This window comes from Thermobia domestica, chromosome 11, assembly GCF_964235325.1.
Source record: "Thermobia domestica chromosome 11, izTheDome1.hap1.1, whole genome shotgun sequence".
Taxonomy (NCBI): domain Eukaryota; kingdom Metazoa; phylum Arthropoda; class Insecta; order Zygentoma; family Lepismatidae; genus Thermobia; species Thermobia domestica.
In genome coordinates, this window is record NC_137464.1 from 236,850,271 (window position 1) to 236,867,231 (window position 16,961).

A 16,961-nucleotide genomic window follows, 5' to 3' on the forward strand; every position below is an offset into this window, starting at 1 on the left:
CTCCTACAGACGTTAAATTGCAAATACTGCCCCCATGCGAAGAACGGGTATTTCAGCTAGTAATATATATATTTCAGATTTTAATTGTTCTTTTGTTGTTGTTGTTGTTGTTGTTGTTTACATTTTCTCTGGAAATCACAAAGTTTTGTAGTTGTATATATATATTTTCTGACCTTTTTTCTTTCATTTTCTCTAACGAAAGAAAAGAGAAAGGGAGAAGGAGGGAAGAAAATGAGATGGATAAGAAGAAGTTTATTTTTCTCTTTTTCAAATAAGACTAAGAAAAGAAGAAAGAACGAAATGGGAGAAGGAAGTATGGTGGGTATACTTTCTCCTTGTCTTTTTCTTATGGCGGATTTTCCTTTACTTTTGTTCATCATCTTCTTCCTTCAAAAGAAGATATATAATAGCTTACATTTTATATATGAATAGCCTATGCCTAGCCGCAACTGGATTCCATTTCTCCTGAAATCAGTGAAGCCAATGAGTATAGAGTGTGATCAGAGTAAAGATGGGTAACAGACAGTTCATAGTCCCAGATGATGCAGGCATTGCGGCGTCTACCCAGCATCGTGAGACCAGTTGAAGATCTACTTAAAAGAAGTAGCAAACAGATCTAGAGAGCCAGCATTAGCGGTGAGGGGAACCGATGTGCTTACCCCACATCACACTAAAGGAATGAGTATCACAAGCCGGCTGGTAGGTCCTGTCTCCCTAAGCGATGTTGCGCCAGGAATTGTTTATTGTTATTATTTGTATGATTAAATAGGTTGTTTCAAAGATGTATGGATGCTTTAATAACGTCTTTATTAAAGTTGGCATGGCGGTTACTTCGCATGGTCACTGGCTCAGAATTCCCGGCAAGGTCACGGATCTTTCGTGTTGACCCAGGATTGTTATACAGTTTAGGAGCAATTTAAATTAAGAAGTAATAAATTCCGTTCTAGAAAGTTAGAGTGACTAAGATGGGAACCGATGGTCGGGAGCTAACTACTGGCAGCTATCTGGTCGTCGATAGTCTTTTGAGAGCTGTAATGTGAGGAACGTAGAAGAAAGGTAAAATCTGACCAAAGCAAACATCTATATTTTAATAACCTGTGTTACAGTTGCGGCAATATATCATTGCCTTTATAAGACACATCTTTTTCCCTGTATTTTTTATTTTCTCATTTACTTATCATTAACTCCTTTATGTTCGGAATTCTCCTTTTCTTGTCCAGTAATTTCTTAAAGCCTTCCCCCTGTCTATTTTCTGTAATTTCCTCTATCACTTCTTTCATATCTCATACGTCTCGTCACACAACTCTACTATTTTTTTTTTTTCATTCTTTTTACCATTTCTCTACTACTGCTACTCTTGTCTGCTTGTACAGGTTATCAAAATACAGGTGTTCGGTTTGATTATATTACTTATGTTATATGTAGTTCCTAAGCTCAACTGAGGAATGTCAGAAAGTGTAGTTCCTAGTCATTTTGTGCATTAAATACTTACCTGTCAGGGACACAGTGCGCCTGTGATAAAAGGCATACTTTAGTGCGAGGGATCGCTGGTTTGGTCCAGTCTATGAAAATTTGTAGTGACATTGCTTTTCTTGGAGTTGTCCTGTTCCCTTCTAGTGATATTCAACTATCTGATACTCTTCATAAAATCGTGAACTTATTTGTATAAACTCTCACATGGCCAGCTCAGATCCGAATTGTTACTTTCAGTATTGTATTTCCGAATTCCATTCAAACACTCACATAACACACATCTTTTTCGTATAGTACGACCTAGACTGTCAGTAGTTCAATACACTCTGTTGTACAGGCTTCGTTATACAGTGAAATGTCACATACACCCGTAGGTTATTTAATTCTGAAACTGCATATCCCTGCAGTACGACGTCATTTTAATGGATAAATTTTAGTCAGCTATTGTCAATCCTTTTTGTTATTATTTAAATATTATTATTATTATTATATCATCTCAGATTTTAGATATTCCAGTGTAAACTGGCATTTAGCTCTATCTGGAATTATATTCGTAAGTAAAATAAATGAATAAATATTTATCAATTTTTCAGTAATAATTCAGTAGTACGTATCATTAGCTTCTTTCGACTACTGGTCATACGTATGGATGTTAAAATAAAGCTTTGCCGTGTTTGCCTTTATTTTATTTTATTAATTTATTTATTTCAGATCCATTGTCGATGAGTCCTCAGAAAGCATTAGAGACCATTGGTGTTAACCTGCAAAAACAATATGAGAGGTGGCAGCCGCGGGCTCGGTATAAGCAGAGTTTGGATCCAACAGTGGAAGAAGTAAAGAAATTGTGTACCTCTTTACGCAGAAATGCAAAAGAAGAGCGAGTTCTCTTTCATTATAATGGACATGGTGTGCCTAAACCTACCTCAAACGGAGAAGTGTGGGTGTTTAATAAGGTGAGTGTAAAGTTTATGTAAATTATATTCGAAATTATCCATATTTCATTTAAAAGATCTCGACTCTTACACATATATTATAGATTTTGATCCATAGAGTTGTAAGGAACTCCTAAAAGAAACAAAAAGGTATATGATTCTTCTGCAGATGCTGGTTTCCTGTGATCCTTCATAATGTTGAATGTTCATTTTCAAGGCACTTTAAGTTATTCTTCAAAGCATGGGAAGTAGAGTTTATGAAAACATCTTTTGCCTGTTCGAGGAGGAATTACTTTAACACGGAAATTATAAAAGATACGATCTACTATTATCATGGGCTCCGAACCACGATTAGGGCTTGCAAGACCAACCTCCACAGTATAGGCCGTTCCCCACCACACTTCTCGCCTCTATGAGAACGATTACAAGATCATACCACTAATGCCATCTGGAAAAGTGCGTGAGGTCTCGCAGGTGTTGCACAAGTATTTCAATCAGTGACTGCCCTAAGTAACTTTCATTTCTGGGATAGTTCTTCGTAGGCTTCAGCGAGATTGGTAGAATGTCCCATACATGCTCTATAGGGTTTAAATCAAGCGACCGAAGGTACTAAGAGAGTACATGAAACTCGTTAAGTATTGCTTGAACCACTGTAGTACTACTCGCGCCTTACGTAGGTAGGGGTTATCCTTCTGGTAGAAATCATCATCGACTATACATTGAGCGTATAAGAGGCAGAATATCTGCAAGATTTCGGCACATCGTGCCCGTCTAAATAGCCTGTAGTTTTATTAAGTGTCTGTATTCTCTGTAGTAGAACTCAGCTCACGCCATTACAACGGTATCGTATCTTGGTAACAGCTAGACACGTACAGATCATCTGCTAGAGAAACCTGGAAATGTAAATCGTCATACCAGACAATATGGAACGATATTTATCGTAGATACCTAGGTAAGACACAGTATCCGGTCCCTGGGTGATAACATTGCCACCCCAGTGAGTCTATTGTAACTAGACTCCAAGGAGAACAATACTCGTTGCACACTCAGGGTTTGAAAAAAACCGAGCTTTTTTAAAATCCAACCATGAAAATCCTTATTCATAGACTTAACTGAGAGAGGACACCGTTCGAGGAACTGGTTGTGTTGGCGATAGAACTCAGTGATTGGAGTGAGATCTCGGCTACACTTCAATAGATCCGAAAATTGAATCTCAGAATTCTCCTGTACTAAGACGATTATAAAATAACTATTCTAATCTGGTGTGTCAGTGATTATTTTCAGTAGGAAACAATAGTACTTTTTATGTATTTTTGTGTTGTATTTATGAGAATAGTTTAAAATTGTATATTTTTTGTTGTTTGTTTATTGAAGAAAACTTCGTAAATTTGCAATATATTCTCTTTCCAGACCTATACTCAATACATTCCTCTTTCTGTATATGATTTACAAACTTGGATGGGAGCGCCCTCTATATACGTGTATGATTGTTCCAATGCTGGAATAATAGTAGAATCATTCAAGCAATTTGCTGAACAACATGAAAAGGAATTTGAGGTAAGATTTTCGTATAGCATTATAGTATATCTTGAAGCATATTTTTGGTTAATTCCAATGTCTTGACTGAATTCCTCAGCATTTAGTCCGTTCATTTTTAAAACCTTTAATTCCATTGATAAGTGGTTATCACAATACAGATTTGCAATTAAGGTTTGAGGTGAGAAAGGTATAATATTTTGATGCCATAGAACTCTGAAGATAGTTCAGTGTTATGATTTTTTTCAGGTCGATGTGAACTTGAATTTGGTGTTTTATATGCTTATTTCAGCTTCAAAGTTAGGTCTTGGTAGCTATAGAGCCATACTTTACACTAATTTTCTGAGCATATAACCGAAAAAATACAAATTGACAATTCCAGAAGACAAATGAAGAAATTAAACCTTGTCGCATGTGAAATGTGATGATGGCGCAGAATGCTGCGCATATCGTGGACCGAAAGGAAAAGGAATGAAGACGCACTAAAGAAAGCTAATGAAGATAAAAGGAAAGATAAGAAACAGCCTGCTTGACCATCTTCGGCACTGCGATTGGATCACCGTGTTGATAGAAGGAAAACCAGGAAGAGAAAGACCAAGGATAGAATATCTAGATGCAGTTACGAATGAGAGGCCTTATCAAAGTATAAGACAGCTCTCCAAGGGAGAGAAAAGTTTTAAAATATCCATGTTGCCCACCAACTTATGGTTGAGGTGAGTTAGAAGACGTCATCTCAAATGAAAGGTCGAACTTTCGGGGAAGTAATGGATTCGACACATTTGTATGAAGAGGGAGTTAGTTTTAAAAAATGCACTTCTTGTCTTCATAATCGTTTAAGCACGGAATTGTAGAACGTTAAGCTTTAAATTTCTTTTGTACCCCACTTAACAAAAATTCTATACGAAATTTAGAGTGAAAAATAAGTAATTGGTCCAGAATCGACTCGGGAGTGTTCGGCTTACCACGTTGGTTACCTAACCACTGCACTGTCAAGTTCGCTTCTTTATCAGTGATACACTTTTACTCTTGAGGTCATGCGCAGCCATTGAAATTGCATTGACTGTGTCATATCTTCTGTTATAATTGAACTACCTAATATACGATGTGATATGACAACCGTTATCATATAAAATCTAACTCAATTATCTTTGTGTTCATTTATGTTGACACGTGGTGTTCAAGCTCAGCAGGGGTATAATCTCAAATTATTTATTTAGTAATGTTCGTCGTCACTCTGTACTAATTAAAACTAAGAAGTAGTACAGATAAGGCCTCCCAGTGGGTTTCTTTCCAAGTTTATCGTTCAAATTATGAACAATAGCAAAAACACAACGTAAAAGTTAGACTTAAATTCTCAAGAAATATGGAAAGGTCATTAATGTGATATAAAGATTTCTTGTACACGTTATGCAACCTATATAGGAGTGTGTAAAGGAAATATTAGCAATAGGCTAAACGAACACATAAAGAAGTCTCGAGAGAACAAAGAAGCTATATCAAGTTTATCAAAACATCTACAAATCACCAAATACTTGGTACATAATTCGAATGTTTTACACCTTGCTACCTCAAATATCAAAATAAATGTATTTGAAGCATATTTCATAAGAACAGAAAACTCAATGCTGGACACGCCACGGTGGCTCGGCGGTAGAACGCTCACCTCTGGTGCATGGAGTCCTTGGTTCGATCCCAGCTCGTGCAAGTGAACTTTGTAGTGGACAAACACCGTGTGCGTGGGTTATCTCGGGGTTCTCCCGTTTCCAACCACTTTCTTCATTCCACCATTTCATTCATTTCTCATCATTACTGTCTTCTTTAGCCTAGCCGGCATAATCGTGGAAAGTAAAACGTTGATTCCAATGCTCGACACCAATAAAGGAAATCTTAATAGAGATTGGGACAGTATTATTACTAGTTATAACAGAATAAAATAATAAAACCAAAAAGTTCGAAAAACACTTTATTACATGTTCAGGGTTACATACACAAAATATACACTGAAATATATGAATTAAAATTTGACGTTTATATATGGTTGCGAAAAATAGGAAAACAGTTTGACCTGGCTACATTGTGCACACCGATTTAAATTGTGTGTTTGCGGCGTCAGTATGGCGACGTTCTGATTAAGAAGAATCCATTGAAAAGAAATACCTAAAATACTAATATAAAAGGTTATTAGTAAATAAAGTTACTTCACTAACATTAGGGCTACATACATTATTATAATATGTTTATAGTAAAATAATAAGGGCAATCCATAACTATTGGGAAATGTAAGCAACCGTAAGTATCGATAAAATTTACGCAATGTTTGTAAAGTACTACTGTTGAAATAAATAAATAAATAAATATTAGCCCAGCAATACATCATATATCATGTTGTAGAAGAAGACGTAACTCATTCTGTGCCCCTGAGGATGAGTGGCCGAGTATCACATTCGAAACAATGAAAAAAAAATTGATGAAGAACATTACTAGGTGCGTAATTTGAGACATAACAATACTAAAATGTGTTCTATACGCTCGATAAGTAATTAAGAGTTGTATAATTGTTGTTCGAATGGGTGAAAAATGTATTGCTGGGCAGGAAGTGCGCTGAGTATCGTGATGTTTAGTCACCGATACAGGAGCTGGAGACCCAGAGTAATGCATATTCACTGTGAATACCATTAAATTTAAAAATGAATGATATAGAATGACGAAATTGAAAAAAAAAAAAAGTTTCATCCATTTATCTTATATAGAAAATTTCAGAAAATCCTTGAAGAAATCTTCCTAAACAAGTAAATCAACGCCCTTTGCATTATTTATCATTCGTTTGAAAATCTATCTATATCAATTGAAGCGATTGATGAAAGAAGAGCGCATCGCACATTCAGAGCTTTGTAAATAAAAACTATGTACAGTTTTCAAGAAAGGTAACAATGATCTAGCAAATTAGACAAGGTTTGATATATCGCTCAGTAAAGGAGCTCAAACCAATTTCTGTGAAGAAGTAGGATATGCCCTTGTTTTATGAAGCCCTTTAACTCTTATTTATAGAATCTTTTCTTCAAAACAAGATATTTTGGATTGTGAAATTGTCTTTTGACGAAAATAATGAAGCATTGGAGAAGAAAATAATGGTTCTTTGTTCTTTTCAGCAAATGGCTAATCAAAACGGGGGTCAGATAAGCCCTCCATCATTCAAAAACTGCATACAACTTGCTGCTTGTGCAGCAAATCAAATACTTCCAATGAATCCCGATTTGCCAGCAGATCTCTTCACATCCTGTCTAACAACACCAATCAAAATAGCACTCAGATGGTAAGTTTTCTTCTCTTTCTTTTATTCCCCGTAGTTGTATTAAGCTAGTTTCGGTTATAAATTTCCGGTTCGACATTTTCCTTAGAAATATTCTACAATTTAAATTTGACAAGCATTACAAAAATCTGCAGTCATCATATATCAAACTGGATTCTACAGTGTATCATAATGCGATAAAATGGTGATACAACAACGTTAGTTACTGTTTACAAGTACATACAGTACCGTCATGCTGATTGAAGGCATTTTAACGCCAAATATTCGATGTACTAAAGTCAACACCACTCTGAGCGCATACGGAAAGACATGATCTGAATCCTTCAAGGGCGATGTACAACAAAGAACTAAACACAAGTTCTTGTCTCAAGGCAGGGTTCAAACTAACGTTGAAAAAAGTCAGGGAAATTAAAATGCAATATTATGAAATGCTTCAAAATATACCGAAGTAATGAAAATCTACTATATTTCATGGAAGAGTAAGTTTGTTTTTTAGCTACCAATAGAAGATTTGAAAAACACTGAAAAGAATCAAGACAGGTTCAATAAGAAGAAAATTACGAGGGAGGATCAGAAACTACGTTTACAAGGCCAATATTTCTGGAGTTTCGTCTGTTATACAAGAATGAGGATTGTGCGGTAAGAGTTGGCAACTGTGCAGTTTCAGCCACCCGCTACCTACGGTGCTAGTTGTATGTGAACACAGATGGCGACTTGTTTGGAAAACTGGAAGTTGGGTCTCACGAGGAAGTCCGCTCAGTTATTCGATTTCTGTGGGCGAAACATTTTACCGTGGCTGAAATTCACCGGCAGCTGGTAGAGGTTTATGGAGACACTGTAATATCTCGTCAGCATGTCGCAGAATAGTGTCGAAAATTTGCGGCCGGTAGAGAAAACGTCACCGACAAGGAGCGCAGTGGCCGACCCAGCACAGCATCAACGCTGTTGAAGCAGTTTCGCTGGAAGATCATTAACCACCCTCCCTACAGCCCGGACCTTGCTCCAAGCGACTTTCACCAGTTCCCGCACTTGAAGCAGAACCTCGGCTTTAGACGAGGAGTGAAACACTTCGTGACAACGTGATTGAACACGCAAGGATAGGGTTTTTACCAGGAGGAAATCTTCAAACTCATCCTATGATGTGATAAGTGATGGAGACTATGTCTAAAAATACCTTATGTATGTACTGTCTGTTGGCTGTATTACTAGTATGAAATAATATATACATGTTTCACTGCGGCTTTGTAACCTTACTTTCTGATTACTCCTCGTATATTTAGAACTAATGAAGCGTGAGGAGCGCCAAAAGGTGTTAAAAAAATCTTCAAGCTTTTAAAGAACAACAACTAAATTAAAAATTTAAATGCTACAGAAGAAGAAATAAATTAGGTTTGTTCGTTGTAGATGATCAAAAAATACATCAAATTATACTTTTAATTGTAAATTTCTTCAGAATGCTGAGATATTAAAAATATCACTGATGTATAGTTATTGTTTGGTTTTCATGTTTCAAATACAGAAGATTTGAATCACACCAAGTATTTACAGTAAAGAAGTAGGCTTATACTGTATTTCGAGAATAAAAGGAGAGCGTTGGAAGGCTTGGGGTTGCCGGAGATCGATTTAAGAAATAATTAAACGATCATAAATGATAATGTTCACGGTATTGTGGGTCTCGGAAAATTTACTTACTCAGCCACGGAAATGCATAGAAATCAGTGCCAGAATTTCAGTGTGAATCCTGCAAGATCATCAAACTGGCAGTCAAACTATACACAGTGTAGAAAACATTACTCGTAGCGCACGAAATACAAACGCTCAAAATACAGGGTGTTTCAAAACAACAACGTTGGAGAGGTGATTCCTGACCCAAGATAAAACAAAAAGTATAGACCAACCTGGGTGCACAAATGCTTCCTTTCGGAGTTATAGGCTGCCGAAAACAAGAAAAAATAAACTTTAAAGGCCCAGTATGGGACGTACCGTAGTCGGGTCAAGACTTCACTGAAAAACTAACATGTGCTTTATCCAAAAATCCACGTTTCAGAGTCCTAAGATACTCACGTAACAGCTTTTATAGAGGGAGTTTGGCTACTAGCATATATTTCGAAGTACTCACCAACTACCTCTATAAAAATTATGCGGAAGTACCTCAGGATTCTCAAACATGGATATTTGGATAGGGGACATACTAGTTCCTAGGTGAAATCTTGACCCGACGATGGTAGGTCCCATAGCTTTGAAGCTATGGACTTTTAAAGTTAATTTTCTCATTTTTTCGGCAGCGTATAACTCCGAAAGGAAGCATTTGTGCACTCAGGTTGGTCTATACTTTTTGTCTTATCTTAATGTCAGGAATCACCTCCCAAACGTTGTCGGTGTTGTTTTGGAACACCCTGTATAATCATGTTTATATAGGTGTATTCTTACTTGACAAGCTTTAATGATTGAAACATTTTCTTTTTTTCCTCTTTTCAGGTTTGTGATGCAAAACACAGCGAAGTTAGTTCCTAAAGTTTCATTGGATCTCATTGATAAGTGAGTATTTGCTCTCTTATAAAATAATTTTTTTGTGTTGAAAGTGGAAATTCTTTTTTTTTTTTTTTTTTAATTTATTTATTTGATAAGCGTACAGATTTAACTCGTAAGTAAAAATAGATTCTGCTACTTAGACTTCGTCTTAACAGTGTTAAATTTCTGTCTCTCTCATTGCGAGTATTTGTATATTCTTAGGGCTAGGAAAGTGTGAAAAAGGTTGATAATAAAATTATTTTACTGCAGTTGTGCAAAAAACAAGAATGGGAAGGGAAGTAATAATAAAGAAACATTTAGAAAGGGGAAACATCTATTTTGTGCGTCTTTAAATCAAGAATTAAAAAAAAAAAAAAATCTTAAGCTTTCGTGTAAAGTATTGGACTCGTATGAAGCAGAAACATAGAACGAAAAAGCGACGAAAATAGACTGAAGGCTTTCGAAATGCAGGTGAAGAACAACAGTGGAGAATAGTGTACTATTAAAACTGAAAATTGGTACGTCAAGACGAAGAGATGGTGGTGCAAGGAATTTTCATAGTTTCCCACAAGTGACCTACGAATAAGGGTAGAATACTTTTGATGATTTGTAAAGCATATGTAGTGAAATAAACGTTTCCGTCCTTTTCATCATTTGCTCATCTCAGAGTATGGAGAGTGGTTCCACTGAGAGTCTGTGTAAATTTAACGTAATCATGATGATAGGGTCGGTGAAGCAAAATTTCACTATGAGTAGAGCTTGTGCTGACGCTCTAGTAGACAGAGAAGTAGAGAGGAACAAAGAAATTTTAAAACGAAAGATAAACAACTGAGGAAGGTCAGATTCGATGGCATATTGACATCCAGTTTGCCTAACTATTGAGAAGCAACTGAGGAAGGTAATATCTGATGTCATATTTTCATCCAATTTGTCTGACTATTGATAAACAACTGAGGAAGAACAGATCCGATTGCATATTGGCACCCAATTTGTCTGACTATTGATAAACAACTGAGGAAGAACAGATCCGATTGCATATTGGCACCCAATTTGTCTGACTATTGATAAACAGCTGAGGAAGAACAAATCTGATTGCATATTGGCACCCAATTTGTCTAACTATTGATAAACAACTGAGGAAGAACAGATCCGATTGCATATTGGCACCCAATTTGTCTGACTATTGATAAACAGCTGAGGAAGAACAGATCCGATTGCATATTGGCACCCAATTTGTCTGATTATTGATAAAAACTGAGAAAGGTCAAATCCGGTGGCATATTGGCATCCAATTTATCTGACTTGATAAACAACTGAGGAAGGTCATATCCCATGGCATATTGGCATCCAATGTGTCTGACTATTGATACTCATCACTGTTGGTTATATTGATTGCTATAGCAAATAGGGCCAGGTCGAACAATGACTAGGATATAAAGAGAATGGAGAAAACACTCAAAGGAATGCCGCAACTACAGAAAGTCGCCAAAGTGAAACTTGTAGGACTATAATATGTCTAATGTAAAATATAGAAAATGTGGAAGTAGCGATGGGCATAGGGTTGGCAGGAATAAGGAAGTAGTTTAAAAAAATACACAGGAACAGTATGAATGAAGGCGCATGAGAAAAGGGAAATACTAGAAACAAGTAATCTCGGTTATCTCATTTAATAGTGCTCTGTGTGTAATATTGATTACCAGAAAGTTTATTTTGACAGAGTCGAAAATTTCAGTTATTAACTTACTACGTGCTAATCCACTAGTTCGTTTATAAATAAATATTGATTAATTGTTGAAAAGACTATTGTATGTTTTAGCTGTACCAAAGTTTGCAGTGTGAAATTACTAAATTGTGTAAAATTTCTGAGTTGTAAGTCGTTGTAACTTTCTGAAATACAGAAGGTCGTTTTACAGTAACGAAGTTTGAACTCAACTCACCTTAAGAAAAACCATGACGCCACTAGCGACTATGTTCATATGCAGTGTCGATGTTCTGACACTTCAGCGTTCAAGACAAATATAGATAATTTTATAAGAATTACAAGTGGCTTCAGCAGATTCAAACCTAATTGCTATGGCTAAACATAGGAACCGGAATTCAGAAGTTGGGTGAGATTCCCTTCGTACCCGCTCATTGCCAATGGTTTGTAAACAAAATATACAAGGAACATGGAATCAAATCAAATTTAGTTTGTAAAAAGAAAGTACCGAGAAGAATTTTCAGTTTATCTTTCTTGTTCATCGGACATTGCTGGGATTTACCAGGGCAATTGCAGTTGTTCTCAGGTCTACATTAGTATGATTAAAAGAAATACAATGTCCAAAAAAATAAGCTAGGATTCTTAATTAAATTTATTATTATGTTGCAATTTGAATCAAATGTACGTAGTGTATTTTATGAAAGTACAATGTCAAGAGGTTAATGAAATTAATGAACATACACCAATATTTTCCCTATTGAGGATTTCTTTCCGCGAAGCAAGAGGTAATCTACTTTTCTAAATAATGTTTAACCTTTATTTAAAGACAAAAATAAATAAAAGTGTATGTGTATGTGAATAAGTATAAAATACCTTTTCTCCTGAAACTGTGAATGAAGAACGGAAGAACACAATCTGCCTCTCGTACACCGGAAACACTTCTGGAAAGCTCAGCAGACTATTTGCCAGGTACAACATCAGGACAATACACAAACCTCCAGCAAAAATAAAAAACTTAATACGATCAACCAAAGACGACCTGGGCCTCCGAACTCCTGGAGTTTGCCGCATTCCATGTGAATGTGGTAAGTCATATATTGGACAAACAGGACGAACCATTGAAGCTAGATGCAAAGAACACAACAATTATATCAGACTAAACCAACCAGAAAAATCCGGACTGGCTGAATATAGCATCAAACAGTAACATAAGATTTTGTTCACAGATACCGAAATAATAGCAAAATGCTCAAGAGTTTGGGACAGGAGGATAAAAGAAGCTATTGCAATCACACAAGAAAAAAAAACGAACCTTAACAGAGACACAGGATTCCAAATGAGTAAAACATGGACACCGATCATATTGCGCCATTTCAAGCACCAATTAGAACCCGCCATTTCAACCACCAATCAGAAAAGTCCAATCATACATACATGAGTATATATATTCCATACACTCCATTGCACCTTCATATTCTCCTGAAGATGAGGACGATGTCAGCCCTCGAAACGTCGCAAGATATAACAGTATTTACCTGGCTGCTAGCCCGAGAAGACCTGTTCACAATACGTCGCCAGGAAAGCTTCAATAGATACCTTTTCTCCCGTATGATATTACACCTCCCTCTCACATTTATCTTAATGCATCTCTCCTCTCCCAGCCATGTAAGCAGTTTAGCGCGACGGAAATAATGTAATCAAGCTACAAAAGATATTCCTCCTCGAAAATAACTAAAGATACAGAATTTTATCATGTAATGAGATAAGGATACAAAAGATCTCTCGTAACCGTCAACAACGGGACTTGATTTCCGGGTGCATGATTTTATTGGATATACACTGTATAAAACGCTGGGTTTTAGTGCATATACACTGTATAACTTGAAATTTTAGCTATATTGATTCATCAGTTTCGATTTGCTGACTTCTCTTTCAATTTTCTCCTTTAATTCAAGTTTCAATTTAAGCATGAAAACATTTGTCTTTTTATTTGCGTACCTATCGATAGTGGTACAGTCGGTGACAAAAGTTCTTTCCTTTTGGTAAAATTTATTTTGGAAATAACGGCGGAACGTACACTGTTTCACCGAGTTTCAAGGCTGGAACGTGCAGAAAAACTACATTCTTTTTAATTTATTAAAAACTACTCAAATTGTCCTTCCATTCGGAAGTTATTTACGAAACTAATTTCATCAAACAGAAAGAACTTTTTCTCGTGATTGCACCACGTGAACAAATATTTTAAAATGCCTTTACGTAAACTCAGCATAACTGCATACGCTGAAGTATTTGCGAATGAAGTTTATTGGTGGGAATTCGGCCGTGTAACATACAGAAGAACCCAAGGCCTTCTCTCTGTCAATGAGCCGCTTAGAAGTAGCTATGATGTGAAGAGTTCGTCCTGGACTTGCCTGTCTGAGACAAATTGACGAAGAATACAAAAGTGCCGTTGTTTTGGTATTGCCGGTTACGAGAATCTTACTATAAAAGATAAAGATTTATTTTTCTTTCTTTAATTTCAGAATTCCCGGCCAATTAAATGATAGAAGAACAATGTTAGGAGAACTTAATTGGATCTTTACTGCAATCACGGATACAATAGCATGGAATACGTTGCCAAGAGGTAAAGGCTTTATTTTTTATATATTTCTTCCAAATACACGTATTTAACCGAGTTCATGTTCAAGTAAGCATATAATTATATGATGTTAAAATTTATTTTTCGATACACAAATAAATTTACCACTGAATGAAAATGATAGGTGGAAAGAAGATAAAGTTTACAGTGTTGCCTGGTAAGTTAAGTACGAGGGTATGTCAAAAATTATCCGCAATATAGCTATATCTTTTTTTTTTTTTTTTTTTTTTTACATTATTCATACTGATCTTTGTCTCGTTTATTTTATTGTACTGTTATCATGCTATGAAAGTTTGATACCAATTCCTCCATTTATCTTCCTTTTGTTTCAGATAGATCATGGCCGCTTATTAGAAGTTTGTACCAAAGAGGAACAGTGAGCAGTGATTCGGTTTCTGTGGTCGGAACGTATATCAGGGCCTTACGATGTTCCACTTCATCAACAGCCACTTCTAACATAACCATGTCACGTACAGACTCAATGTTGTCATCATTTGTGACTGTAGATGGTCGTCCGGCTCCTTCCTCGTGCATAACACTTGTGCGACCATTTTTGAATGTTTCAATTCATTTGTTGACACTCTATTGCAGCGTTTCCCAACCGGTGTGCCGTGAATGGCCTGCCGCGAGAAATCGAAACAAAATTATTAATTTTATAGCAATCAAATTGTAAAACGTAGGGAAAAAGGTATATTTGTATTTCACATTACTGTGAAACTCCACTATGAACCTACAATTTTAAGTTTCATTCCGGGTTACTATTCTGTACATTTCTAATGTTGAAAAAAGTATTTGTTATCATTGTTATGACCATTATTGCTTCTCTATTGTTGCAGACTATTTCGTAACTTGAAAATTTAAAATATCATTCAATCCTTTCGACAAATTACCTACATTTGTATTTTAAAAGTAAAAAAGATTTGTTTGTTCGTTCCTTATTTAGTGATCTTCCTTCTTAGTAAAAGGTTGGATACAGTTTTTTAAAAAGACAGCGTATTTTTAAAAACCTGAGTCCAATATTTCATTGCAATTTTATTCTATTTTTAAATTAGAATGAAAAATAAGAATAATGATTTACCACGGAGAAAAACCAGTGATAGAGCTTTCTTCTCTGTGAGAATATCTATAAGTGTGCCGCGAGAATCCAAGTAACACCCGTAGTGTGCCGCAAGTTGAAAAAGGTTGGGAAACGCTGCTCAATTGCGTGAAGATACTTTTTCCGCATTGTGCCGAAAAGTCTTTGATGGATTGCGGTTTCTGATACACCTTCTGACCACAAGAACCGTATCACTGCTCGTTGTTCCTCTTTGGTGCAAACTTCTAATGCAGCGGCCATGATCTATCTGCAACAGAAGGAAGACAAATAGAGGAATTAGGATCAAACGTTAGGATTTAGATTTCTGGGCTTTCGACATCTATGGCCATTTAGCCCGTCACGTATGAGGGATAACGTCCCTCGGCGAGCACATTATCCGGGGAAAGGGAAGGATGAAAGGATTGGGGCAGGAAGGTAGCGGCCTGGAATCTATAAGTTAAGTACCACCCTGGAATTTGCCTGGTGCGAATGAGGAAAACCCAGGAAAACCGCGATCAGAATGGCTGGCCTGAAAAAACTTTTTACAATTTTTCGACCGAATGCCCCCATTGGGAATCGAACCCGGGACCGCTGGCACCGAAGGCGAGAGCGTTAGCAGGGTGTCTATCGGTCACGAATGTCACGAAAAAGTCACAAAATCAGAAAACGGTCATGAAAGTCACGAAAAAATCACGAAATTTATCTTTTGGGTCACGATTTTTTTAACTGTGCAAATGTAAGTACGGATTGAAAAATTTTGTTCTATAAAACGTCAAAATTCACCACCAAAAATGTCTATGGTCGGCTTCAGACGCTACCAAATCGCAAGCAAAATACGTTTTTATCGCATGGATGAAAATTCGACCTAATTCGCATCCAAATTCGCTCTTGAAAATGTTAGAAAATTTTATGATTTGGTGATTTGGTAAAGAAAAGGTCACGAAAAAGTAACGAAATTTCATTTTGGAATTTTAATAGACACCCTGGTTAGCAACTGGATCAAGTTTTCATAGCATGACCACAACAACATAACAATAAAATAAACGAGGACAGAGGTTAGGATGAACAATGTAAAAAAAGTTATAGCTACATTGCAGATATTTTTTTTTTTTTACTTATCGTATGTTTTTTACTCTTGCCACCATTTTTTCTTTGTAACTAACTGAATAATAATAAATAATATAATAATTTTGACAAGTGGGCCAGTTAATACTCTGAAAGTGCTATTAAATATTCTAATATTGTTACCGTGACCTTCATATAATACAGAAATTTGAGTACCCGATAATTGTGACATTATAAGCTTGCACATTGAGATTTGTAGCCTAAGAGGAGATATCTGAAAGCAGTTATTAGTTTAATAAGTAGCAATTTGTAGATACTATCTGGCTTACGTTCTAAAATTTTGATACTGTGTATTTCTTTGTTATTCACGAAAACATTATGTAATCTATATATTAAAATGCTAGGTTTGTATCTTTGTGGTCAAGAAAAGTTTATATGTTTGTCGCCAATTCTTTTGACAATGGGGGCCGCGGTGGCTCAGTGGTAGAGCGTTCACCTCTGGTGCTTGGGATCCCGGGTTCGATCCCAGCCCCCGCCAAGTGAACTTTGTGGTGGACAAACACCGTGTGCGTGGGTTTTCTCGGGGTTCTCCCGTTTCCTCCCACTTTCTTCATTCCACCATTTCATTCATTTCTCATTATCACCGTCTCCTTTAGCCTAACCGGCATAACCGTGGGACGTAAAACTCAAAGATTTCATTTCATTTTTTTTTCTTTTGACAA

At 36.3% G+C, this 16,961-nt stretch overlaps 1 protein-coding gene across 1 annotated transcript in view; it reads left to right on the forward strand.

Moving 5' to 3' along the window:
* raptor (regulatory associated protein of MTOR complex 1) overlaps positions 1-16,961 on the forward strand; it is a 95,830-nt gene that overhangs the window by 16,058 nt on the left and 62,811 nt on the right. The window contains exons 3-7 of the mRNA XM_081731831.1: positions 2,185-2,426; positions 3,816-3,962; positions 7,091-7,254; positions 9,730-9,789; positions 13,984-14,084. Of these exons, the coding sequence (XP_081587957.1) occupies positions 2,185-2,426; positions 3,816-3,962; positions 7,091-7,254; positions 9,730-9,789; positions 13,984-14,084 (714 nt within the window). The remainder of the gene's footprint in view (positions 1-2,184; positions 2,427-3,815; positions 3,963-7,090; positions 7,255-9,729; positions 9,790-13,983; positions 14,085-16,961) is intronic.